Genomic DNA, 26,195 nt, shown 5'->3' with positions numbered 1-26,195 from the left:
TCCCTCCCTCCCTCCTCCCTCCCTCTCTCCCTCTCCCTCCCTCTCTCAATGAAGAAGAATTGTTTTAAATACACAACTCCAGCCGGTACTTTATAAGCCAAAGGAAAGGTCTTGTGAGCAGTCTGGTGCAGAACATCTTGGTGTGCCTGACTAGAGGTGTCTGGGTATCAGGCGCCTCCAGGACAGCACAGCAGGCGGGGCTGCTGGCCACAGAGCCCCCACTTTGGAAAAGCAGTGAGTCCTCTGGAAACCAGGAACTGCTCCTATCCCGCAGCTCTGTGACCCCATCAGGCTTATTATTAATCCCCGCCCCACCCCCGCCGAGGAGAACCGTGGCCGCCGGGAGGCTGCAGAGAGGAGCCGTGCTGGGCTGGGCGGTGGTGGAGGGAGGTGCCGCAGCGGGAGCGCTGGGCCCGGGACCGGACTTCAGGCCATGGCTGTCCTGCTGGCTCACTCCGCCCCATCCAGGACAAGGGGCTGAGCATTTCCAGGATCGCCGTGGGGAAATGGGGTCCTCTTTCCCCAGCTGCACCTCCTGAGAAGATTCCTCCCCCTCCCCATCTTGTCTCCAAAACAGAGCTGAGAGGGAGGACGTCAGTCTGGCCTATTCTTAGCGCTGGTTCCTTCTCCTCCTCCTCCGGTTCTAGTCCCTCTCCGCCGCCGCCTGCTCTCCCCAGCGTGGAATCGCTGATAAAGGGTTCTCGTGTTCTGTTACTTGTTTGGGTGCCACAGCTTGTGGCTGCCCCCTTGTTTTCTGTTGTGCTGTCTTCTACTCTGAGAAAGGCTCTGGGTTTGCTTAAAATAAGCGGGAAGGAAGGTCAGGCCCGTACAAACCCTTGGATTTCCTCTGCTAGCCGCAGCCAGAGATTTTGTTCTTCGTGTCCGTTCTCATCAAAACTGGGATCAGCCCCGTTTCCTTAATTCTCACCAGGAGACCGATTGAATTCCAGCCCAGCATCTGGTGGGGCTTCTGAGAACACAAAGCCATTCAGAAGTTCAGGGAAACAAAGCAGGCCTGTCACAGCGCCTGCCCCGCCGGCGGCGGGGAAGAGGCGCCCATTTGTCAGCGCGGAGCTGTCCCTTCGTGGTCAGCGGACGCGGGGTTTCACCCTTAAGGACCAGCAATTGCCTGGGAACGCACACTATCTCTGTATTACAGAGCTAAAGTGGTGAATGATAGCATTCTTTTTCTGTTATTCATCTAAACTGAACCAAAACACTCAACCAAGAGTCTTAAAAAAACAAAATGTCATTTTAGAAAGAAGAAAAGAGAGAAGCAAGCATAGTCTCAGCAAACCACAGTTCTCTGGTTTAGGGATCAGAATGCAAAGCGAAATCTCAGCACACAGCGAACACACACTTTGCAGGGGGGGAGGGTTCTCCCGGGACCTGACTGCCACCAAATCTGCTGACTCTGCTCTCGTCTGCCCGTGGCTGCCTGCGTGGTGGGCTGGGCTTCCTCTCCTGCCGGGATTGTGTGCAGGAGTCACCTGGCAGCCTAGCCCTGCGCGTTTGGCAGAATTTCCTTCAAACCAAACAAAGACGCATTGGTCATGGGTCTTGGCTATCAGAAACTGCACAGAACTGTTTCTACAACCTTGTTTTCTGAGTGTGGGCGTGTGAAGCATGTTCAGTTCAAACACAACCCAAGGCTTTCACAGCCAGTTCATTTCGGTGTCATTACCTCCCGGCCATTGGTGAGGACACCTGCTTATTTCTCCCCGTCTGCAGGGGGTCAGACAGGGACCATATGCGTTCCTATTTAATTCTGTGGCCGTCCCCATAGGCAGATGTGTCATCCACTTGTACAAATGAATGAACTGCTGGGCACAGGTCAGTCACAGGGCGGAGCAGGGTCCACCCCCAGCTTCCACCTTGGACACCTGGCTGCAGGAAGGAAGACCCTTGCAGCAGTGAGGGGCAGAGAGTACTTCAGGGGGCTGTTGGGGAAAAGGTGGGAGCCCACCCTGGAGGAAGATAGATATTGCAGACCTGAGGTTGGTTACTAATTTCTGGCCTCAGCATTGTTTTTCCTTACCTTTTTCTTTAAATTCTCACCCAAGGAAATGCTGAGAGAAAGAAACATCCATCGGTTGCCCTTTCTATGTGCCCCAACTAGGAATTTAACCCCCAGCCCAGGTATGTGCCTGACTGGGAATCGAACTGGCAACCTTTCAGTGCACAGATGACACTCAGCCAGCTGAGCCACTCCAGCCAGGCTCCCTTCACTTTTTACACGTACCTTCTACAAAAGGGGAGAGAATCAGTGAGCCCCATCCCCCAGCGTCCACTATTGGCCGTAGTGCTTTATTTCTAGTCACTGTTTTAAATACCATTGTTCCCGTTACAACCCGGGGCAGGGTCACTTTCCTGTCCTTCCGATGAGGAAAATGGCATCCAGGTCACTCGGTAAGACCAGATGCAAGCCCAGGTCTTGGACCAGATGTCGGCTCCTTCCCCTCCGAGAGTCTCCGTGTCCGGGAGCGAGGTCCCAAATACAGATGCTCTCGTGGGGTGCCCACGGGCCCCTGAGCCCAGTGAACTGAGTGGGCTTCCACAGGGGGGTGGGGGGGACCCTCACGGGACCCCTTCCCCGTTGGGCAAGTTGCAGATGGTGGAAAGGGGGCCTGGCAGCTCCAAAGTGAGTGTCCCTGCTCCAACTGGCCAATTGTGGACGCTGGGGGGTGGGGCAACACGAGGACTCACTGATTCTCTCCCCTTTTGTAGAAGGTACGTGTAAAAAGTGAAGGGAGCCTGGCTGGAGTGGCTCAGTTGGCTGAGTGTCATCTGTGCACTGAAAGGTTGCCAGTTCCATTCCCGGTCAGGCACATACCTGGGCTGGGGGTTAAATTCCTAGTTGGGGCATATGTAGAGGGTAACCGAACCGATGGATGTTTCTTTCTAGTTGGGTGTCACTAGAGGACTTGACCCAGGAGGACACAGCAGGCTCAGCCCAGTTAGCATGGCCTGTGGGGATGTGTTGTCTTTGGCAAATGCCTCAGGCCCCGGCTGAGCACTGAGCCCTGAGAGGCTGCCTGCGGACCCGGGAGCTCCAGACAGAAAGGTGTTCCGTGCGGCCTCGCCTCTGCTTCTCCCCGCGGCAGACCCACTGCACAGCACGTGCCCCTCCGGGCCACGGCGCCCCTCCTGCAATTTCCTGTTGCAGGGGGACAGCTGGGCGGGTTAGGCTCTGCTGTTGCTCGGCGATCTGAGTCGATCTGGGAATAATTTGAAACTAAATCCTCAGCTCTTTGGAAGCCTTTTATGAAATCATTGCAAGTTTATTAACAACAGCTGTGGCCACACATGACCTGGATCCCAGCCCCCAGTATCGCCAGAGGGAAGCAGTCACCTTCTCAAGGGGAGAAAAAGCCAGATGGAGGAGAAGCCCCATCCTTCCTCCCTGGTCACAGGGGGCTCGCCGGCGGGCAGGCGGCATGTGCTGAGTGCCAGGCGCCTCCGGCCTGTGGCGGGCGGTCACTGTTAATGCCCCAGGGCACACGTTCTCTCACACACACACACACACACACACACACACACACACACACACACCGTGCTCTCCTGTCCAGACCCTGCGCCCTGGCTGAGAGACGAGCTAAGAAGTGGGGTTTTGTGGCAGTTTTTCTTAATTAGAGCCTGTGGTGACTTCTGCCTCACTGCCTACTGGCGTGCATGCTGAGTCGTTGCTTGGCAAGGCTGGGCCTGCCGTCCACCTCCTGCTCCCGCCAGGCCTCCCCCCCCTCCCGGGAAGCAGGCGTGCCAGAGGCTCCGAGTCAGGCCAGCACTCTGCATCCTGCTGAGCTCAGGAATTCAGGGAAAGGAAGGAAATAAACTCTTCTCCCTGTTAAGATGCAACCCGCTTGCTTTTTTACTTAAAGTGTCCTCCATCCCTCGTTGGTTTGGCTCAGTGGATAGAGCCTCAGCCTGCGGACCGAAGGTTCAGTTCCTGGGTCCAGTCCCGTCAAGGGCACTTGCCCAGGTTGCAGGCTCGTTCCTCAGTAGGGAGTGTGCCAGAGGCAGCCAGTGGTTCATCATGGATGTTTCTGTCTCTCTCCCTCTCCCTTCTCTCTGAAATCAATAAAAATGTTTAAATAAATAAATGAAGTGTCCTCCAGATCTGCTGGCCGGTGAGACCCCGTCCCATTCTGCTCTGCTGCTGTGTCCCGGGCGCTGGCCCGCTTGGGTGCTGCGCGTGTTCCCGTCCAGTTCTCAGCATGCGTGCTCACTGCTCCTCCACCTGGCGTTTGTCGCACTCAGTCTCCGGAGCCACCATCGAGGGACATTGTGACCGCTCAGCGGTCTTCCCCTCCCGCCTCGGCTCACCGTGCTGAAGGAGCGCTGTGGCCCTTTGGAAAGGGTTCACGGAGATGAGGGCCAGGAGGGGGCGTGCCCAGACTACGGGGAGGGCTCAAAGGCCAGGGGGAGGTGCGCTGGGTGGGGTGTCGCCCTCGGTGGCTGTTCACCGGGGCACAGTGAGTACGGAGAGCGCAGGTTCAAACAGGTCGGTTAATCCTCCAATCCTATTGAGGGCAGCACCATGGAGGGGCCCTCATGGCTCTCCCAGGGCCAGCGGCCTCTGGCTGCCCACAGAGCCCAGGAGTGACCGGGCACCCCTGGCGCTGTCAGCCAGGAGCGCCAGGCTCTGCCCTGGTTCTGGGTTCACTCCTCGCAGGGCCTCAGAGCCAGCAGCCCTGAGCCTGGGGGCACCGGGAGGGCGGGTGTGAGCGGGGAGCGGCACACGGAGGGCGCAGGGCAGCCTTCTGGACGGGAGGGAGCCTCGGGGCTTTTCGAACGTGACACGTGGGTGCACAGCGATGGGAATTAGCCCGGTGTGCCTGGCATTGTCTGGTGAGGTCAGGCGTGGCAGAAGGGGAACGTTCTATGGGCACCGTAGCACGTATGCAAGTGACGGTGGCCTCATGAGAACATGCGTCGGGCAGGGAAATGGGAAGTGTGTGTCCCACCATCGAGGTGCGCCCGAACAGCGCCCCGTCAGGTGACGGGAGGCTCAGTCGCCATGAGCCAGTGAGTCCCCCAGCTCCGCCTTCCCGCTCCCTCTGGGCGGAGGGAGGCGGCTCCAGTGGCGCCTTCTGAGGCAGCGGTGGGGAACGTCTGCCCTGCCAGGGCCTTAGGGTGAGTTAATGAAATGTTTGACCAATGCAGCCGCTAATGTTTGAGTGGGTGGTTTTACATGGCCCAGATGATGTGGTAAATATCCAGATGGCCCGGGCAGGAAAGAGGCTCCCCCCTGCTTTGGGGCTGGCACGTGCACTTCCAGGTGAGCCGACCCCAAGAAAGGAAGAGTCCCCCAAACTCCCCAGGGGCGTGGCCCTTCTCGGCTGATTGGTGGTTTGTCTCCTTGAGGCATTTGTTTTGTTTTGCCCTACTCTGCACTTAGTGGAGAGAGGAGATTTCCGAGTTCTGTCCATTCCAGAAAGAAAAACCCTCTTGTGTTTCCAGATGGGCAAGATACACTCTTTCTAGAACAAAGCAGGGCTAAAAATAGTCCCCTCTGACAGTGACGAGGGCGCAGGCAGGGTCCTGGCCTCAGGCTCCCTGCTCCCGTGGCTGTTCAGAAGCCGGGAGCTGTCAGGCTCTGAGCTGGGCCTCGGTTTCCGCATCTGCCAGGGGCTCGGTGACGGCACCTGGCCAGGGGCGTTGGTGGGAAGATCACAGAGTGAGCGCTGGCTCGGCCCCCGCTCCCTGGCTTCCTGTGAGTGACTCAGCCGCACCTGGCCTCACATCCGCTTCCTCCCATTGTCCGCGTTTCCAGCGCATTTCCAGCCGAGGTGTGTCCGGGCAGGGCCCTCACCCCGAGCGGGGACCGGGCGGCATGCTTCCCGGGGAGCTGCCCTCCAGGCTTCCGTGCTCGCTGTCACTCGGCCCCCAGCCCGAGAGGTGTTCTGATGGGGAGCCAGTCCTCAGGTTTTATCTCACAATAATCCTACAGCGACTTTCTCTTTTGTTAACATTAACTTTTTAATTGTAGTAAAATATATATAAAGTAAAACTTGCTATTTAAAAGTGTACAGCTCGCCCTGGCCGGTTTGGCTCAGTGGATAGAGGGTCTGCCTGCGGACTGAAAGGTCCCGGGTTTGATTTTGGTCAAAGGCATGTACCTTGGTTGTGGGCACATCCCCAGTGGGGGTGTGCAAGAGGCAGCTGATCGATGTATCTCTCTCATTGACGTTTCTACTCTCTCTGTCCCTCTCAATTCCTCTCTGTGTAAAATCAATAAAATATATATTTTTTTAAATAAATAAAAGTCTACAGCTCAGTCTGTCTTCACTCTTTACTTGAGGAATTTAAAATGCTTGAGAGAAGCTGCTTGTGGAAAGAATTTACACCCCAGATGAAGTAAGAAATCTTCCCTTTAGAATCTAACATATTTGGCTGAAACTATCATTTAAAATATATATATATTAGGCAGTGTTTGGGGTTGTTCGTTGTTTGTTTTTAATCCTCACCAATCTGCTATTTTTTTCCCATTGACTTTAAAGATAGTGAAAAAGATGGAGGGGGGGAGAGGGAGAGAGAAACATTGACACATCAATGTGGGGAGTGAACCTGGGAATTGAACTCTCAACCTTTGGAGTGGGGGAGCAACTTTCGTACCACGGAGCAGCACAGGCTGGCCAGAGCTGTTAGGCAGTGTTTTAGTTTTTAGTTTCTAAACACAGTGTCCTGTGATTCCAACCAGTGGAGAAAGTTGAAATCCGAAACTCCTGACCCATATTCTAGGTGTAACTGACAGTTCACTCATTATTTCTGCTAACAATCACTGCTCAAAGTAGTTGGGCGCTGACCTTTTCTGGTGAAATACAGGCTGAATTCAGACTAAGGGCACTGCCTGCGGGGGAGGGCAGGCGTAAGGACAGATGGTCTTGAGGACACTCAGCAGATTGGAGCGATCGGAGCAGAGGAAGGAAGGGAAGAGTCCAGAGGCTCCTTGTCCCTCCTCCAGGGAGGTCTCAGTGGCAGCGAGGCGCCTGTGCCAGCAGGAGCACGGCCGCCCTGTCCTCCCGGGGCTGGCAGATCTGCACCAGGAAGCTCAGCTGACACTCACTCTGCCAGGCCTCGGACCCACCTGAGGGAACCCTTGGGCTGCGTTCATTCAGCTGCGCGGCCGCCAGGGCATGGGGTCAGCACGGGGACGCAGTGTAGAATCAGCAGTGCTCGGGGCCTGGGATCTTCCACCCTCGTCCCTCCCTTCCTGACAGAGCTGCTGCTGCCGTGCGCCCCGCACTCAGTACTGGCTGCTTTTGTTTTCTTTGTTTTGTTTTTTAATGATTTGGGAAGGGAAGGGAGAGAGGGAGAGAAACATAGACCAGTTGCCTCACACACTGTGGTTGGAACCACAGCTGGGTATGCGCCCTGCCTGGGACTCTGACCGGCGGCCCCTCGGGGCAGCCACCCTGGCCAGGGCCCTCAGTGCTGACCGTGAGAGCGGCAGTGCTTACACCCTTCGGATTTCCCCTTCAGGTCAGCAGTGGACAGGGAAACCTTCCAGACTGCCATTTTCTCCCGAAGGCCCTGGCCAGTGTGGCCGTGGAGCAGCATAGAGCGTTTGCTTGTTTCCCACCAGCTCGCCATAACATGGAGCGGCTTCCTTCCTCTGGTCCTCAGTGTCTGTGCCGTGAGGAAGCTGGGGGGGGGGGGTCTAAGATGCCTTCCGTGCTGCCAGGGGCCCTGCGCCTCCCATCGAGGTGATGTGGCGGATATAGGGATCGGTGGTGGTGATGGTGAAGGGAGTACTAATAGCGTTAATAAGTGACCAGTCGAGAAACCTGTCACTTGTACCTAAAAAAGCCACTGAGAAATGTAGGGACATCTCCCAATGTGTGCCATTTTTTTCAGAACTTCTCATCATGCTGCAGTCTGGCTGCCATCTGTCAGACTTCCTACCCTTAGTCCTTTTTCTTTTTTTTAATATATTTTATTGATTTTCCACAGAGAGGAAGGGAGAGGGATAGAGAGCTAGAAACATCAATGAGAAACATCGACCAGCTGCCTCCTGCACACCTCCCACTGGGAATGTGCCTGCAACCAAGGTACATGCCCTTGATCGGAATCGAACCTGAGACCCTCCAGTCCGCAGGCCAATGCTCTATCCACTGAGCCACCCCGGTTTCGCTTACCTTTCGTCCTGAGCGCTTGCCTCGTGCTGAGGCCTCTGCACACGGAGCTCATCGGTCCTTCCCTCCAGCAGCCGGTTTTCCACGAGGGCCTGAGACTCAGCAGCTCACCCGGGTGACCTGTTGTGAGGTGTAGGCACTCCTGCTTCCCTTCATCTTCATCACTTCCCTTTTGTTTCGTTTTTTCTTTCTTCCTAGGTGTGCCCCTGGCACCAAAATAGAGGTTTGCCAGCTCCTGGTCTGGATGATTGGTAGAGCTTACCTGACATCCATATGAAGGCCAGACTGTCCCCCAGACCGGAGTTGCCTCGCTCCGTGCACACTCGGTAGAGCAGGGAGCTCCTCGTTTGGGTGCTCGCAGAGAGGCTGGGTGGCCGCGTCTTGGCTGTTTTAGCATGTTCTGCGTTACCTGGGGTGGGCGTGCCACCCGCCGGGATCCCTCCTGGAGGTATGACTGATGTGCGCAAGCACTTGGCAGCGGCCGAGATGCATGATGGGTCTTAACTTAGTCCCGGCCCCTGGGCCGCTGGCCTTGCACCCAGATCGGCTGCCAGGCGAGGCTGGAAAGGGGTGTCTGATAGGATTTGCACATGCTCAGTTTGGAGAGTCCTTGGGACCACTGAGTCCACACCATCCGCTGAGGCCCGGAGCGTGGAAGGCAGAGTTGAATGGGCTCCCAGTGTTGCCCGCAGAGCCCAGTCTGCAGGGACCTGTCCTAAGATCTTCACCTGCCAACGAAGGGACAGCAGGACGTGCTGTTCACTCACTCCGTCCGTCCCGTTGTTGACCAGATTGAACCAGTGAACTTCGAACAGTGCCGAGCACAGAGCAGTGTCTGACACGCTGGCTGAGTGAAGACGTGACTCCGGCATCCTCGGGGGCGAGCCCTCACACTGCTGTCTTGGCTGTGACGTTATACCACCACCGCCTGCAGTAAATCTGCCAATCGCCCCCTGCTCAGCTCCACCGTGGGGCTGCCCCCTCTGGGCCCGGGCTGCCAGGGTCCTTCCCAGCTCGTCCTCCGCTCTGTGGCTGCACCCAGTCAGAGCCTCGGGTCAGCACGGAGAACGAGGCTCACACTGACACTGCTCCCCAGATCACACCCTGTGGGAGGAGGTCACGCCGGCCCGGGGAGACGCCGTGGGCAGCAGGCTCTTGAAGCACCAAAACTTGCTTTCGCCCTCCCGCCCCCATGTCGGGCACCACTGCCCCTCCCTGTGCTGCTTCAGCTTGGCTGCTCTTCACTCCAAGAGCAACAGCTGGAAGACCCAAAAACAGACCAGGCCTGCCTGTCGCTCAGTGTAGCAGTGCAATGTCCTCTGCTCCCCTCCCTGCCCCAAGCTGCTGCCCGTGCCCAAGCCCCCCGGCTCCAGGCCCAGGCTGCGCCATCCCAGTCTGAAGTGCCGGTCGGCACAGCCGGCCCGTCAGGTGCTGCGTTTGGGAAGGGGCGTGGCGAGTCTGTTCTGGCGGGCCCGCTCCCTGGCAGGTGCTGAAGCTGCCATAGCCCGCCAGCCGCAGGGCACTGAGGGCCGGCTTCAGGGCTGGAGGCCTGAGCAGACAGTGCAGCCCATTGGGAGGAGCCGGCAGACTGCTGGGCTCAGAGGCAGTAAGCCAGGAATCCTCGGGCCCTGCCCACCAGACTTACTGCTCCCCAAACCCCCAGATGCATGAGACAGGCTCTCCCTCTGCTGACCCTGTAGCTGAGGGAACGAAGCAGGCTCTGGCCCAGCCCCCAGGCCACCTGCCTGAACCCTCCAGTGGGGAAGGAGGGCCTCAGGGAGCTGGGAATGAATGAATGAAGGCCCACTGGTCAGCAGCAGATTTCCGGCTTCACCCCATTGCTGACCAGCGCAAACTGGCGTCCCAGTATCCCGGTGGGCCTCCACACTGCATGCAGCTGGTGGAGAGCCAGCCTCTCACCTTGTTGTTGTTCTAGGAAGATGATGAGAAGCTGATTGAGGAAATCCAGAAGGAAGCCGAAGAGGAACAGAAAAGAAAGAATGGAGGCAAGTGCTTCTCCCCTCCCCCTCCACAGGCCCCACCCAGCACCTCCCCGCAGCTGGCCTCCCGGGGGACCCTGGCCCTCTGCTGGCCAGGGGCCACCCGGGAGTCAGTGTCAGGGGGCTCTAGACACACTGCAGCCCCGTCCTGCTCCTGGGGAAGCCCTGAGCGCCTCGGTACAGCTCCAGCCCCTCCCTGATGGCAGGAAGGACCCCAGGGGCAGGTTTCCGCTTAGGAAGGAAGTAGCGGCCAACCCAGACAGTAGGCGCGCCGGAGGCCACAGAGCAATGCCGTGGCCCTCCTGGGAGTGGCCTGGCTCTAAGGGGAGTTGCTCAGCTCAGCCTGTGTCTCTCCCAAACCCTATCTCCCTCTCAGAGAACACCTTCAAGCGCATCGGGCCCCCGTTGGAGAAGCCTCCAGAGAAAGTCCAGAGGATGGAAGCCCTGCCGAGACCCGTCCCGCAGAACCTGCACCAGCCGCAGTTCCCCGCCTACGCCTTCGTGCACCCCGCCTTCCCGCTGCCGCCCGTCCGGCCCCTGTTCAACAACTTCCCCCTCAACATGGGCCCCATCCCGGCCCCGTACGTGCCGCCTCTGCCCAACGTGCGCGTCAACTACGAGTTTGCCCCCATGCACCTGCCCCTGGAGCCCAACCTGCCCATGCATTTCGGCCCCCAGCCGCGCCATCGCTTCTGACCCCCGAGCCCCAGCCCCGCTGAGCAGCGCGGGCAGGCGGGCTCCCAAAAGCATAGGCTGCTTGTCCCTCCCCTCCTGCAGGGCCACTGGCCCTGGGGGAGTGGCCGGCACGCTCGTTCTTGCTGACCAGAGATGGGGGCGGCCACACCCCTTCCGGAGCCTTCTGCCTCCTCGCAGCTGTGCGGGGGTCCCAGCACAGCAGTACCCTCTGCTCAGTCCGGCCAGGGCCACCGGGAGTTCAGGCCCCGCCCTGCAGAGACCGGGGAAGGTTCGCCTCCATCCCTCGCGCTAGGCAGCAGGCGATCAGTGAGAACCACACAGGCCTTCCTCGCCACAGCCCCGGTGGTGCCGCTTGGGGAGCGTGAGCCGTGTCCCCAGGCCGGGCCGCAGCGCCCCCTTGCCCTGGGCCCCGAGTGAGGCGCTCTGAGCCGCGGGTCCCGTGGAGAGGCCAGAGCAGTGGCCACGCCCAAGAGCACCAGGCCCCCACGTCATGTCCAGGACCCGGGCGCGGCCGTGGTGGCCGTGCTGAGGTCTGTCCTCTCCTCTCGGCCGCTCACATGAGACCAGCGAGCTGCGCTTCTGTCAGTGATTTACCTAAACGTTCCGCTGGCTCACTCGGCAGTTACCAGCTTCCGGGGCCGCGAACTCCTCAGTCTGGGAAGTCAGTCACCCAATCCGCAGCCGGCCGGCCTGACACTGGCCAGATGGAAGCTCCTGGGGGCGGCTGTAACGGGTCTGGTGGCTCCCAGGCAGCAGTTCCCTGGAGCTTCTCTGTCGCCAGCCTGCGCCACAGCTCCTCTGAGACTTGGTGGGGATGGGGGTTTCTCCCATCAAGGTGCTCCCACCATGTGCTCGGCAGGCCCGGCTTCAGGGCTGGAGGCCTGAGCAGACAGTGCTGCCCTATCTTGAGGCTCACTCTGTTCCGTTTGTCCTCACCCCGAGGGGCCAAGCCTGCCTGGCTCCTGTGCTGGCTGTTCCACTGCTGCCTGGGGGTTCCCAGAAGCTCCCAGCGCACCGCAGGCCTGAGAGGAGGGGGAGCAGGCACCCCTCCCTGTCCCTGCTCCAGGCAGGCAGCCGGGCACCTGGGCGTGAGATGGGCCATGAGGACAGGCTGCCAGCCTGGGGCAGTGACGGGACCTGAGAAAGCATGTGCCTGTGCTTTCTCCCCCAAAGGGGGGTCTCAGAACAGTGAGGCCCCACAGACATCCCGCCCAAGGGAAGGGTGGGCCCATGCACTGCCTGGGTGGGTTCATTCCCCTCCGGCCCAGTCGGGCTCTGGCTCCGGGGAGGGCCTGCAGCGGGAGGCATGCACCATCACTGCCATCAGCAAGTCCCCAGGGACTGGTTCCCCCAGGCCAACCTGAGGCCTGTCCCTGGAGAATTCTAGACACCTCAGGGTCTCTGAGGCAGGACCTGGGTCCCGGGCTCCTCAGGAAGCAGTCCTGCTAGTGATGGTGTGGGCAGAGGGGGCCATAATCACCTGACGAGATGCAGGTGACAGGAAACCCCTTTCTGGGGACATCCTCCCCTCTGGGCGGAGTGCTCCCAGAGCCAGAGACTGCCCGGTGCCAGTCCCCTTCCACTTGCCTTAAAACTGGAGAGAGGAATCTAGTATTTGCACTCAGCAAAGGATTTTAAAACCTAAAAGAGCATGACCTGTCACTTTATAAAAATAGCAGAAATGATTACTAAATGTCTTCTTTACTTTCTGGTAGTAAAAACACATAAAATAATCTTGTTTTAACTACTGTGTACAAAGCCTGTATCATATGTACCTTGGACTTTTGTAAATAAACGTTTGTGCACTCTGCTCCCTCTGGCTTTGTTTCTTCCACGGCCCCACTGCTCCCAGGAAACCCCAGGGGTCCCCAGATTCCTGGGGTGAGTGGGCCTAAGCACCGCTCCACAGAGATCCACAGAGATGGCAGGATCTGGTCCCTGAAGCAGCCGCTCCGGGGGAAGCTCTCCCTCCCTCTTCCCCAAAGGGGGGGTCTCAGAGAGGGAAGGGAAGTGGGCCCAGGGTGTTTTGGCACAGAATGTCCTTTGAGAAACCGTGGTCAGCCCCTCCTCCAGGCTGCTGCCGCACATGCTCCCAGGAGAGCCACCTGCAGAAGCTCCGCCCCCACTCCTGAAGGTTGGGGTGGGGGTGGGACTCGGGGTGTCCGGACACCAAGGCTGCAGAGCAGAGCAGAGCGCACCCGGCAGAGAAGCCCAGCGCTGGGCCCTGCCCTGCCGCCCGGCCTCGTCCCTCAGGCACAGCCTCTTCCCCGTGGCCGCCCATCCCAGCACCTCCTATTGGTGCCAGCTCCCACCTGCAGGAATCTGCCCGGGTCCCCGAGGGCATTCTGGGCACAGGTGGACCACAGCACACTCCGGCTCAAACCGAGCTCAAAGCTTTATGAAATGGGGCAGTCCGTCTTCCGCTGGTGGCAACTTTTTATGGAATGGTTTCTTTATTACTGTTATTATTTGGTTTAAGTACAGCGGACCCTTGAGCAGTATGAACCACCACACGGTGGGAAGTCCAAGTCTAACCAGTCGCCCCATCACATCCTGGGTTCCCAGCGCCAGGGGACGGTGGAGCGCGCAGTTCACAGGGGAGGCCTGCATGGCGGTCTTGCAAACTCAGAGACCTAAAGTCACCACAAAGGATGGCCTAAAATTAAACTTTAACTAAACGCAGTTGTGGTGGGTAGTCACCTCCTAGGCCAGTATCTTCCCCTGACAAGCTCACCTTTACCTTAACTGAGCCCATCGGTCTTTTTGCATCTGCTGTAATGTGCCTGTGAAACGTCAGGGGGACTTGTAACTTCCCTTTTTACCGGACCCCTCGGGGCACAACCTAACGCCCTGAGCGCCGGGACCTTTACCACAAATTCCTTCCTGGTCACTGTTACCCACCTCAGTACATAACTATCATTTTACTTTTTATCCACTCCCGGAGGTTTCCTGCTTTGCTTTCTGCAGCCCCTCTAGCCCATCTCCAGTGGATTTCCTGTAACCCGCCTGTCCTCCTTTGGTTGCAATGAAACCCGCCATTCTCCGGAGCACTAAGCCAATCGTTGAGATTGTGCTTCCCGGCAATTGTCGACAGATTGGCTCAAATCAACTCACATTCTTTACCGGTTTGAATGTGTTGACATTAACACGGGGAGCCTGAAACCAAGGTACGTGCCCTTGACCAGAATCGAACCCAGGACCCTTCGGTCCGCAGGCCGATGCTCTAACCACTGGGAACTGGGCTCGGGCTGTGAGATTTCTGCGTGTAGATTGGCCCCAAGTTACTCTGGTTCTGAAGGGCTGCCAGAGAGAAGGGGGGGGGGGGGCACTGAGGTCGGCCTGCCACCTGAGGCTCCCCCCAGAACCACCTAGAGGCGCCGTCACCCCTTCCTCCAGCGGCAGCTGCTCCCGATCAGGAGCTCTGGGAAGGCCCACCGTGTCCACCCTCACGTGTTGCTCTTCAGAGACACAGCGGCCAGTTATAACTGTTAAAACAGGAAAACCTTGGAAACAGAGACGTACAAAGAAAGAGGAGTGCTGCGCTGAGTCAAGGTGACCACGGGCAGTCCTGGTGGGAACCTGGTGTCACCAGAACCAAACGGTAAGGAGCGGGTTTGAGAGGTGGGCGGCCATTGCTCTCGCACTTCTCGCTCTGGCCCCTGGTAAGGATTTGTTTTTAAAGGAACTGCTGATCGGTTTTTTGTGGTTTTGTTACTGATAGTGTTTTAATGCGCCTCCTTCCTGTGTGAGTTTGCCTGGGATTGCACAATACATCTCAGACCTGGGAGGCCAGGTGTGCAGCCTGGTGAGCGGCTGCCCAAGGCATCAGTGGCGAGGTCCCTCCCACCAGCCTCCAGGCGGCGGCCTCCTCCGCCTCCTCCTCATCCTTGTCCTTCTTCAGGGGGCACCTCCTCCAGAGCCCGAACCCTGAATCTGAACCCTGAACCACGTGGGACTTGGGGGACACTCGCACCCCCTCAACCGCGCCTCCCACCCGTAACCGCGCCTCCCCCCTGTAACTGCGCCTCCCCCTCAACCGCGCCTCCCCCCTGTAACTGCGCCTCCCCCCTGTAACTGCGCCTCCCCCTGTACAGGGAGATCAGCCACGTCTCCGGGCTGGAGAATTGGTAGGAAGTGCCGGCCGGAGCCGGGAGATGAGGACGGAGTGAGGGAGAAGCTGCGATTCCCTCAGGCTGGTCCTTAGGGCCTCTCCTCTCCCAGCCGCTCAGCCCTGAGCACCCGCAGGCTGGGGTCCCTCACCACCGCCCCCCGCGGGCGGCTCCTTGGGGACCTGCTTGTCCCCTGACCTGCGGGTGCGTCTGGGCTGCACCAGCCCCACAGGACGGAGTGTGGAAACCATGCCCACGCCCTGGACACGGTGCCCACCTGTCCGCACCCCTGCGCCCGCGCCCCGAGGCGGCTCCCTGGCCGCCTCCTCCCTCAAACCCACAGCCGCCAGCGCGGGAGCCATTTCTGCAGGATTGATGTCAGTACCTGCCTGGGGGTGCAAGGGGCACCCTGGGACACCCCGGGACAGGCCATCCCTGCCCTTGGCACCGCAGGATGTACAAGGGCCCGACAGGGAGCCCACCCCAAACGAACCCCTTCCAGCTGCCTCCCCCCCCCCATCTGGAACGTGCAGCTGTTCCTCCCACGTCACTGGGCCGGCTCTGGCCTCCAGCCCAGCTAACGGCTAACGGGCGGGCTGGCCGCCAGGACCCGGCTGGAGGCCCCGCATCCCTTTGTGCCCCATCTGCTCCTGTCACTCCGACTCCCCCGGGGCCGCCAATCACAGCGCAGGCATCTCCGTTCCGTCATCAGCAGCCAATCAGCGCTCCCGCAGCGAGGTGGGGACCAGGGGCTCCAGGCTGGCGGAGGCCCAAGTGTCCCCCCCCATTTGCCCCCTCTCCCCCAAGTCCCTGTCCCTCATTTACCGCCTTACCCGTCACGCCGTTGCACAGAGGGCTGTCCTGCCGCTCTGGCCTCGGCAGGCCGGGAGCCCAGCACCCACCGAGGGTGCCCTGGCCTAAATGCAGGGCCAGCCCAGGGCCCTCTGCCCGAGGCCCCGCTGCTGGCCACGTGGCCCGTGGGCTCAGGACCCAGGTCTCCCCCGGCAGCGGGAACTGCCGCCTCCCTCCACCCGCAGCCGGGGTCCTGCTGCCATGAGGGACCACCCTGGCCTGAGCTTGGCCCAGGGCCCACGGCTCCGGGCCTGTGCGCAGACAGCCGCTGGAGGGGCCGGAGCCGGGGCCAGCCCTGCGGGTTCCCGGCAAGGCCGGCTGCCTGGGCAGGTGCGCTCACCTGTTCGCTGTTGGCCGGATGGCCGCCTCCTAACCACGCAGGCACAGCCACGTGGAGGCACAGCCTCCTGCCAGGCCCCAGGCGGCGGGACACTGAGGAACAGAGTCAGCGCCTCTCCCGGGGGGAGCCCAGTGCCCGATTCGGACCATCCCTCTGCAGGGCCTCCTGTCCCCGGAGGTGTCCTGGCTACGCAGCCCCTGGGCCCGGGGCCGCTCCAGCTGCTCTCGTCCCCACACACACAGGCTGCCTGGCATTGGTTTTGCGTTACTTTATTTTGCTCTTTCCAGTCTGAAGCTACTATCATGGGCATTTAGTTATACAAATGACACTTACAAAAAATAAAAGACCGAGACCCCCGGAGTGAGATGCATGGCGGACAGGGGGTCGGGGGCTGGCAGGGGTGCGGCTGGGGGCCAGGGGTCAGGGCTGGGTGTCTCCTCACAGGAGGGTGACACCGGCTTCGTCCCACCCGAGACCCAGGAGCCAGTCAGACAGGAGCACCAATCCGCCGGCTGGAGGCTCTGGCTGGGCGGGCAGGGGCGGGGAGCGCCCCTGGGAGGTGGGGGCAGGTTCTGGGCTTGGGAGGTGCCTTCCCTGCCCGACCACCAGGGAGCAGGGGCACGAGGCCCGGAGCTGCTGCCCGAGGCTCGCCTGCACCACCTCCAACAATGACATTTCATTAAAAAAACAAAATACTGATTTGGTCATTTTCTGCTTCCAGTTAGCCAGGGAGACAGGAGCGGGCCGGCGCGCAGGGGCACAGGGCGGGCCTGCTCCGGCGGCAGGGACAGAGACGGGCACCGCAGGCGCTCCTCCTGGTGCAGGGCTGGTGCCCCAGGGGCCACCGAAGGGCTTGGGCCAGGGCCCGGCTGCTGGGAAGTTGGGGGGAACCTGGGCTGGGGGGCGGGGCAGGAGATTCCAGTTAAACCCCCCCCACCCCCAGGCTTGAGCCCCCACTCCTCAGCTGCTTTGGGGAAATAAGGCTCAGAGTTGTCTGAGGTCAGAAGAGGTGCCAGCCTCGCCCACGGCAGAGAGAGGGCGGGGGTCCCGGGCCCGCTAAGGCCAGGCCACAGGGCTGACCCCGGGAGAGGCCACGGGGGGACGCCATCGTCTCCGGTTCCAGTAGGAGAGCCAGGGGCTGCCCCCCTGGGCGCTGCCGCCTGGAGAGGAATTAGCTGGGGGGGAGGGGGCGCGGAAGGGGGGCGGGGGCGGGGGGCAGGGGCGGGCTAGTACTCCCACAGCGTGGAGGGGTCGATGGTCTCCGCGCAGGCCTTCAGCACCCCGGCGTGGTCCCCCTTCAGGTAGCGGCCGCCCACCTTGATGGCCACCTTGTTGTAGTCGCAGAACTCGAAGAAGAAGTCCACGGGGCTGTCGCTGCTGCTGGTGACCAGCGAGTCGCTGCCCAGCGTCCAGTACTTGCCTGTGGAGTCTGGGGGGAGGGCCGAGGCCCCGTCAGGCCTGTTCTGTCCCCCCTGCACTGTCCACTTCCTCCAAGCCTCCACCTGCCCATCCCGCTGTTCCCCCAGCCCCCCCCCACGGTTTTGGTCCCAGAGCCTGGGGGGGGGATGCATCCTCCTCTCCGGGACCCCTTCCTCCTGCTCCAGCCAGCCTGGGGGGCTGGAAAGTCTCCCTCCGATCGGAGCCACTGGTGGCCTCGGGACACCCGCCCTCTGGGGCTCGGAATGGCCCAGACCACGTCACAGGGCGGCCAGGCCGAGCGCCAGGACGGGGGAGACGCTCCTGGCCGGACCCTGGGCGCCCCGCCCCCGGAGGACCTGCCTTTGATGTTGTAGGCGCCGTCGTTGAACTCGAGCTGGAAGACGTCGTAGTTGGAGCGGTTGGCGTCCAGCGTGCCCGTGACCTTGCGGCAGCCGATGAAGCCGTGCTCCCCGCGGAACACGATGATGGGCCGGTTGATCAGCTTCATGAGGAAGAGCTCAGTGTCCCCTGGGCGGGAGGGAGGGGTGACTCGGTGTGTGTGTGTCTGTATGAAGGTGTGTGTGTGTGTGTGTGTGTGTGTGTGTGTGTGTGTGGGGGGGGCTGTGGCTGTGAGTGGGGGGGGCTGTGAGTGTGTGTGGGGGTGTGTGGGTGTGAGTGTGTGTGTGAGAGGGTGCGTGTGAGTGTGGGGGGGTGGGGGAGGGTGTGTGTGTCTGTGTGTGTGAGTGTGTCTGTGTGTGTCTGTGTCTGTCTGTGTGTGTGTATGTGTGTGAGTGTGTGTGTGTGTCTGTGAGTGTGTGTGTGTCTGTGTCTGTCTGTGTGTGTGTGTATGTGTGTGAGTGTGTGTGTGTCTGTGTGTGTGAGTGTGTGTCTGTGTGTGTGTGTGTGTGTGTGTCTGTATCTCTGTGTGTGAGTGTGTGTGTGTCTGTGTGTGTGTGTGTGTGTCTGTGTGTGTGTGTGTGTGTCTGTGTGTGCGTGTGTGTGTGAGTGTGTCTGTCTGTGTGTGTGAGTGTGTGTGGGTTTGTGTGTCTGTATGTGTGTGTGTCTGAGTGTGTGTGTGTGTGTGTGAGTGTGTGTGTGGGTGTGTGTGGATATCTGTGTGTGGCTGGGACCAGAGAGCAGGAGCCCGGGGTCGCCCTGCAGCCCGCCCTGGGACAGTGTGGGGGACGCCCAGCACAGGGCGGGCTGGGGTGCCGGTGACACGGGGTACCCCGCAGGGCGGGGGGGCCTCAGCTACCTGCGGTCTCCACCGAGGCGGCCAGCTGCCCGTTCTTCTTGGCCGTCAGGAACTTGCCGTTGGCCGCGCGCAGTGTGATCCGCCGATCGCGCCACTCGATGTCGAAGTAGCAGCTGGCGCTCCTGGGGGAGGGGAGGGGAAGGCGCGCTCAGGGCGCCGGCCGGTCCCGGGGTCCCGGAAGGGCCGCGGGGCTGGCGACGGGCACTTACTTGGTGGAGGCGGTGGACTGCACGCCCCCGGCGGCCGTCAGCGTCCAGTACTTGCCCGTGTGCGTGCGGAAGGCGCACTTTTTGGTGTCGCGATCGATCTCCAGCTGGAAGGTCTCCTGGTCGGTCTCTTCGTCCTGATTGGCCGACAGGTCCATGCCTGGGGGAGAGCCTCCAGCTGGTACCCACGCCTGCCCTTCTCCCGCCAGTGCAGGGGGGGCCGGGGGGGCGGGCAGAGGGCAGCGTCGGGCCGGCCAGGAGCAAGCCTGTCCCTGTCACTTTGATGACAGAACCAACACCTTCCAGCAAACCAACCGCAGAAAGACATCCCGGAGCCGATGGGACCTCACGAGGCCTCAGCGAGATACCGAGGGTTAATCCTTGTTCATCGGGTGGTTACGTAAGGGCCTCATTTCACAAACATTTCGAGATGAAAGGCCATGATGCCAGGATTTGCTTTAAAAACAACCAACCACCATGGCGACGCAGGCAGAGGACAGAGGACAGGGGACAGAGGGCAGAGGGACGGGACAGGGGACAGAGGGCAGGGGACAGATGGACAGAGGGACGGGACAGGGGACAGAGGGCAGAGGGACAGGGGACAGAGGACAGAGGGCAGAGGACAGGGGACAGAGGGCAGGGGACAGAGGGCAGGGGACAGAGGGACAGGGGACAGGGGACAGAGGGCAGGGGACAGGGGACAGAGGGCAGGGGACAGAGGGCAGGGGACAGAGGGACAGGGGACAGAGGGCAGAGGACAGGGGACAGAGGGCAGGGGACAGAGGGCAGGGGACAGGGGACAGATGGACAGAGGGACAGGGGACAGAGGACAGGGGACAGATGGACAGAGGGACAGGGGACAGAGGGCAGAGGGACAGGGGACAGAGGGACAGGGGACAGAGGGACAGGGGACAGAGGACAGAGGGCAGAGGACAGATGGACAGAGGGACAGGGGACAGAGGGCAGAGGGACAGGGGGCAGGGGACAGAGGGCAGAGGACAGGGGACAGAGGGACAGGGGACAGAGGGACAGGGGACAGGGGACAGAGGGCAGGGGACAGAGGGCAGGGGACAGGGGACAGGGGACAGAGGACAGGGGACAGAGGGCAGGGGACAGGGGACAGAGGGCAGGGGACAGGGGACAGAGGACAGAGGGCAGAGGACAGATGGACAGAGGGACAGGGGACAGAGGACAGAGGGCAGGGGACAGAGGGCAGAGGGACAGGGGGCAGGGGATAGAGGGCAGAGGACAGGGGACAGAGGGACAGGGGACAGAGGGCAGGGGACAGAGGGACAGGGGATAGGGGACAGAGGGCAGGGGACAGAGGGCAGGGGACAGGGGACAGAGGACAGGGGACAGAGGGCAGGGGACAGGGGACAGAGGGCAGGGGACAGGGGACAGAGGACAGAGGGCAGAGGACAGATGGACAGAGGGACAGGGGACAGAGGACAGAGGGCAGGGGACAGAGGGCAGGGGACAGGGGACAGAGGGCAGGGGACAGGGGACAGAGGACAGGGGACAGAGGGCAGGGGACAGAGGACAGAGGGACAGGGGACAGAGGGCAGGGGACAGAGGGCGGGGGACAGAGGACAGGGGACAGGGGACAGATGGACAGAGGGACAGGGGACAGAGGACAGAGGGCAGATGGACAGAGGGACAGGGGACAGAGGGCAGGGGGCAGGGGACAGAGGGCAGGGGACAGGGGACAGATGGACGGGACAGAGGGCAGGGGACAGATGGACAGAGGGACAGGGGACAGAGGGACAGGGGACAGATGGACAGAGGGACAGGGGACAGGGGACAGAGGGAGGAGGGAGGAGGGGCAGTGCCCCTCCAGGGGGCCGGGGCCTGGCCACGCCCTCCTTCCCGCCTCGGAGAGCCGGGTGAAGCCTGAGGCTGGCTCTCAGGGCGTTGGGAGCTCACACACAGTAAACAGGAAGCCACCCATCCTCCCTGCGGACCCCGGAGCCCCACGTCTCAGGCTCGCATGTGAACTGCTCCCAACAGACACAGGCGCCTGCCCTTGGGCCTGGAGCCTCTAGAAGGCGGGGCCACGGTGACGGGCGTCAGGTGTCCCTTCCGGTGGGGAGCCTGGGTCTGAGCACCCTCCGGGGCCCACCCTCCGCTCTCCCACTCTTACCCCAGGACAGGTCCCCACAATAGCACCAACGCCTGGGGGCCTTCACCCCCACTTCACAAGAGGGAGACTGAGGCAGGGAGGTGGTGTCCTTGACCAAGGTCACCCAGAGAGAAAGCACTACCAGGCCCTCCGCCCTCCGCTCTATGGATGGGAAAGGGGGGGCACACTTGGCTCGGACCTCGGAATGGCCACTGTGTCCTGCCTCCCCTCCCAGAGGAACAAAGGGGCTCCCTGCACAGTCCACGCCCGGGGCCACGCCCGCCACCTGCTCCCCACGCACACCCACCCGGGCCTCGGGGACCCCTGCCCCTCCGCCCGGCAGGCCCCTCCATTCTCCCGGAGGCTGGGGGTCTGGGCCCGGTGCCACGCAGACAACAGGAAGGGGGGAAGGGGGTAGGCCTCCCTGGGATCCAGCTCCGCCCTTCCCGCTCAAGGCCAGGCCCAGACAGGGAGGCCCCTCTTGGCCTTGCAGCCTCTAATTGGAGCTGGGTTACCATGGAAACAGGGTTTTCTTTGGGATTTTTCTTTACATCAACAGCTGCATAGAAAGCCTGAGTCATAGGCCAGAGGAGCCCGGAGGCCGGGTACTGGGTATGGGGAGGGGGAAGGGCTCCATGGAGCCCTTGGGCACACCCACCCTCCCTCCAGAGCCCAGACACCTGGATCCCCACCCCCTTCAGCCTCAGCAACTCCCAGGAGCTCCCCCAACCCTCACTCGGTTCAGGGGAGGCGTTTGGAAGCATCCTGGCCGGTGCCCCTCCCCCTCCCCGCTTCTCTTTCCAGTCCCTCTTGCCAACACCTGAGCACTCCAATGCCTCCCCACCCTGGCCTCAGCTATTCCCGGGCCTGCTGTGCCCGCCTCCTGAGAACTCCTCTACATCCTGCAAAGCCCAGGCGGCCCAGCCCTCCCCCGCCAGCCCGCCCGGCCTCTGGGGCTGGACCGGGAGCTTCCTCAGTGCGGCGCCCCTGGGAGGTGAGGCACTGCCCAGGCCTGGGCCGGAGCCAGGGAACAGTGCCCTCACCATCCTTCCCCGTCCACGCCGGGTCCTCACCTGTGAGCACAGCCACCCCTCCCGGGCCCTGGGACAGGCACGTGCCACGTGCCACGCTCATCAGCGCTGGGCACCAGGCCCATGGCCTCCCCCCAGAAATAAAGGCTGGCTGAGAATGTGCTCGGGGAGCCTGGAGCCAGCCCTACAGGTGGGGAAACCGAGGCAGGAGAGCAGCCCACTCCACCCCCGCCAGGCAGCGGGAGGCCTGCGGATGATTCCCGTCCCTCAGCCACCAGCCCCATCCTCCTCCTGCCTGGCTGCCTCTCCCCGGGTGCTGGGCGCTGTCTCTGCCACGCAGGCTGGGCCAAACTGGCCCCCGCGGACACCCCCACACCCCCGATGCCAACCTGGGTCCTTCCGTCCTCCTCACCCACCAGAGACCCAGGGTCAGCCACTGTGAGAGCCCAGGGCCCCTCCCCCATTCCCTGTTCCCCTAAACTCAGATGAGGCCCCCTCTCCGCCCAAGTGCTGGTGCTCCTGCCCCCTCAGCCTGGATCACCATGACCCCCAGCTTCGCCGGAGCCCCGCACCTGTCCGGCGGGCCTGGCTGCTCCGAGCTCAGCGGCTTCCCTGCCCCGGGCCTTTGCACAGGGCCTGCGCCCCGCCCGCCGCCTGAGCGGCCTCCCCGCGCTCGGCCAGCCCCCCATGACCTGGAGGCTGACTCCCGCCCTGGCCCCGGGGCGCGGGCCGGTCCCAGGGAGAGCACCCCCCGGGGAACCGTCCAGAACTGCCCCCTGGCTCCCCACTCAGGCCTCCGCGTCTCTCGTGTCAGCTTGTGGTCTGAGCAAGTGGGGAGCCCGGTGCCCGGGGCAGTGAGGACGGGGCGCCACGTGTGCCAGGGGCGGGAGGCCGCAGGGGGCAGATCGGAGCCGCTCCGGGTCAGGAAGACCCGGTTCTGCCGAGCTCCCGGCTGTGGGTGGCGGCCTCACCTCTCCGGCCTAAGCCCCCCTGGGGAGGCAGGAGAGGCCCGGGGGCCCCGCTGCCTCCGGAGGCTGGGCCTCTGCCGCCGGGAATCACGGCCTCCCTCACCGAGGGGGCAGGAGGAGGGGGCCTGGGGGAAGGGGGGCCTCTGGCTCGGCGCGGGCAGGTGGGCGGGAGGCCGGGGCGGCGGGGCGGGGGCCTGGCGGAGGAGGGGGTCCGGCCCCGCCTGAGCCCCGGGGTTTGGGGTTTGGGGGCGCGGGGCGGGGGCCTGGCGGAGGAGGGGGTCCGGCCCCGGCCTGAGCCCCGGGGTTTGGGGTTTGGGGGCGCGGGGCGGGGGCCTGGCGGAGGAGGGGGTCCGGCCCCGCCTGAGCCCCGGGGTTTGGGGTTTGGGGGGCGCGGGGCGGGGCCTGGCGGAGGAGGGGGTCCGGCCCCGCCTGAGCCCCGGGGTTTGGGGTTTGGGGGCGCGGGGCGGGGCCTGGCGGAGGAGGGGGTCCGGCCCCGCCTGAGCCCCGGGGTTTGGGGTTTGGGGTTGCGGGGCGGGGGCCTGGCGGAGGAGGGGTCCGGCCCCGCCTGAGCCCCGGGGTTTGGGGTTTGGGGTTGCGGGGCGGGGGCCTGGCGGAGGAGGGGGTCCGGCCCCGCCTGAGCCCCGGGGTTTGGGGTTTGGGGGGCGCGGGGCGGGGCCTGGCGGAGGAGGGGGTCCGGCCCCGCCTGAGCCCCGGGGTTTGGGGTTTGGGGGGCGCGGGGCGGGGGCCTGGCGGAGGAGGGGTCCGGCCCCGCCTGAGCCCGGGTTTGGGGGCGCCCTCCGCAGGGGCCCGCGGAGCAGGCCGCCCCTCCCCCGGCGCATCTGGATTCCCTCCCGGAGCCGCGGACAAAGGGGGGAGGGGAGGGCAGGGCCGGAGGGGCGGCCCGGGCACAAAGGCCGCGGCCCCGGAGGGGCGGGGGCGGGCGGGCGCTCCCCGCCGGGATCAGAGCCTCCAGGTCCCCCGCGCCAGGCGGCCTGGGGGCGGGGGCGCCGCGGGCGGCGACGACCCCCTCCTCCGCCCTCGAGGCCAAAGGTCCCCTCCCCGAGGCGGGGCCCACCGACCCCGGGGCCCGCGCGCGTGGGGGGCCCCGATTGGGCCGAGGGTCGGAGCCCGGGCGGCGCCGGGAGGGGCCGGGGACGGGGTGGGCGGCGGCGCCCGAAGCCGCAGAGCCCCGCCCGCCCCCTCCGGCCCGAGCGCGTCCCGGGGCGGAGGCGGCGCTGGGCGCCGGGCGGGGGCGCACCGGGCGGAAAGGGCGGGAGACCCGGGGGCCCGGTGGATGCGCTTTGTGCGGACTGGGAGGATGGAGGGGGATGGGGAGGATGGAGGGGGATCGGGGAGGATGGAGGGGGATGGGAGGATGGAGGGGGATCGGGGAGGGACGGGGAGGATGGAGGGGGATGGGAGGATGGAGGGGGATCGGGGAGGATGGAGGGGGATGGGGAGGACGGGGGGATGGTGAGGACGGGAAGGGGGATGGAGGGGACGGGAGGACGGGGGGCACCCCCACTCACCCTGCCGCGTGGACACGTTGCGCTCGTTGGCCGCCTGCAGCACCACCTGGGCGCAGCTCTGCTCCAGCGCGAACAGCTCGTCCTTGCCCGCCTTGGTGGCCTTGCCCGCCTTGAGCGTGCCGCTGGGCCCCGACGGCGCCAGGTAGCGGCCCTCGCAGTCGCGGAAGGCCACCCGGCCGGCGCGGAACTCCAGCGTGAAGGCCGTGCCCGGCTCGGGCCGCGCCACCAGGCGGCCGTCGTGGCGCAGCAGGCGGTGGTCGGCCGTCTGCAGGCTGTAGCGCTGGTCCTGGAAGGCCAGCGTGACCAGCGAGTCGACGCCCCACGGCACGTCGCGGTCCACGGCGAGCTCGTCGGCCGGCCGCGCGCGGAGGTGCGCGTAGCGCTTGCGGGCCAGGCTGAAGAGCGTGACCTGCGGGTGCATGGCGATGTGCACGCTCCACTTCTCGGCCGGCGACACGCTCTGCGCGAAGCACGACAGGCGGTCCTCCGTGCCGCCGAAGAAGCGGCGGTGCGCCTCGCTCTGCAGCGACCAGCGGCCGTCGTCGTGCGCCAGCAGCAGGAAGCGGCAGTCGGCGCCCGGCGCCTCGCGCTCGCAGCTCACGTTGCCGTCCTTGTCGGCCGCCAGGTAGCGGCCCAGGTGGCTGCGCAGGCACACGGCCGCGCCCGCCTCGTCGGGCGGCTGCTCCAGCGTCCAGATCTGCTTCTTCTTCAGGCTGCTGGCCGACGCGTTCACCTTGAAGCCGAACGCCTCGGCCGTCAGGTACTTGTTGCCGCAGTTGATGAGGCCGAACTGGATCTGCAGCGGCTCGGCCGCGCCGTTGGCGGCCATGGCGGCGGGTGCGGGGCCCGGAGGGTGCGGGGCCCGGGGCGGTGCGGGTCCCGGCGGCGGGGCGCCCGGCTCCTTTGTTCCCGACCGTCCGCGGTGCGCGCCGCAGCGCCGCACAAAGCCGCCCGCCCGCCTTATAGGCTGACGTCACGGCCCGCCCCCCGCGGAGGGGGAGGAGGGGGAGGGGGCTCGGCGGCGGCCCCGCCTCCCGCCCGGGCCCGCAGCCCCGCCCCCCGCGCCGGCCCCCCGCCCAGACCCCGGAGCCCAGACCCGGAGCCCAGACCCCGCAGCCCAGACCCCGCAGCCCAGACCCCGCAGCCCAGACCCCGCAGCCCAGACCCCGCAGCCCAGACCCGGAGCCCGACCCCCGCAGCCCAGACCCCGGAGCCCAGACCCGGAGCCCAGACCCCGCAGCCCAGACCCCGCAGCCCAGACCCCGCAGCCCAGACCCGGAGCCCGACCCCCGCAGCCCAGACCCCGGAGCCCAGACCCCGGAGCCCGACCCCCGCAGCCCAGACCCCGGAGCCCAGACCCCGGAGCCCAGACCCGGAGCCCAGACCCCGGAGCCCGACCCCCGCAGCCCAGACCCCGGAGCCCAGACCCCGGAGCCCAGACCCCGAGCCCAGACCCCGGAGCCCGACCCCCGCAGCCCAGACCCCGGAGCCCGACCCCCGCAGCCCAGACCCCGGAGCCCAGACCCGGAGCCCAGA

The 26,195-nt window shown here is 63.6% G+C and overlaps 2 protein-coding genes across 5 annotated transcripts in view; one reads left to right on the top strand and one right to left on the bottom strand.

The window, feature by feature from the left end:
* RNF216 (ring finger protein 216) overlaps positions 1–11,706 on the top strand; it is a 96,349-nt gene extending 84,643 nt beyond the window's left edge. For 3 of the 4 annotated variants that reach the window (XM_036423448.2, XM_045576778.1, XM_045576776.1), the window contains exons 16-17: positions 10,072–10,141; positions 10,512–11,705. In XM_036423448.2, coding sequence (XP_036279341.1) covers positions 10,072–10,141; positions 10,512–10,831 — 390 coding nt within the window. In that variant the 3' untranslated portion in view covers positions 10,832–11,705. Of the gene's footprint in view, positions 1–10,071; positions 10,142–10,511 lie in introns of all 4 variants that reach the window. The other variant, XM_045576777.1, reaches the window with a different exon arrangement.
* Positions 11,707–16,385: 4,679 nt separating this feature from the next.
* Positions 16,386–25,609, bottom strand: FSCN1 (fascin actin-bundling protein 1). The gene is made up of 5 exons (XM_036423457.2): positions 24,660–25,609; positions 19,016–19,172; positions 18,807–18,928; positions 17,912–18,079; positions 16,386–17,561 (listed from the first exon to the last, which is right to left on the bottom strand). The coding sequence occupies exons 1-5, from the start codon at positions 25,486–25,488 to the stop codon at positions 17,359–17,361; spliced, it is 1,479 nt and encodes a 492-aa protein (XP_036279350.1). The 5' UTR covers positions 25,489–25,609; the 3' UTR covers positions 16,386–17,358.
* Positions 25,610–26,195: the final 586 nt, after the last annotated feature.

Source organism: Pipistrellus kuhlii, unplaced genomic scaffold (genome assembly GCF_014108245.1).
Source record: "Pipistrellus kuhlii isolate mPipKuh1 unplaced genomic scaffold, mPipKuh1.p scaffold_m20_p_8, whole genome shotgun sequence".
NCBI classification, from domain to species: domain Eukaryota; kingdom Metazoa; phylum Chordata; class Mammalia; order Chiroptera; family Vespertilionidae; genus Pipistrellus; species Pipistrellus kuhlii.
Note: the sequence above shows the minus strand (reverse complement) of the source record. Positions and strands in the feature narration are given on the sequence as shown.

Excerpts from the sequence above, each read along its gene's own strand:
- FSCN1 (XM_036423457.2), bottom strand. The coding sequence starts at position 25,488 with ATGGCCGCCAACGGCGCGGCCGAGCCGCTGCAGATCCAGTTCGGCCTC. Across the intron at positions 19,173-24,659 it reads CAACGTGTCCACGCGGCAGG|GCATGGACCTGTCGGCCAAT; the intron begins GTGAGTGGGGGT and ends GCTCTCCCCCAG. Across the intron at positions 18,080-18,806 it reads CGCCTCGGTGGAGACCGCAG|GGGACACTGAGCTCTTCCTC; the intron begins GTAGCTGAGGCC and ends CCTCCCGCCCAG.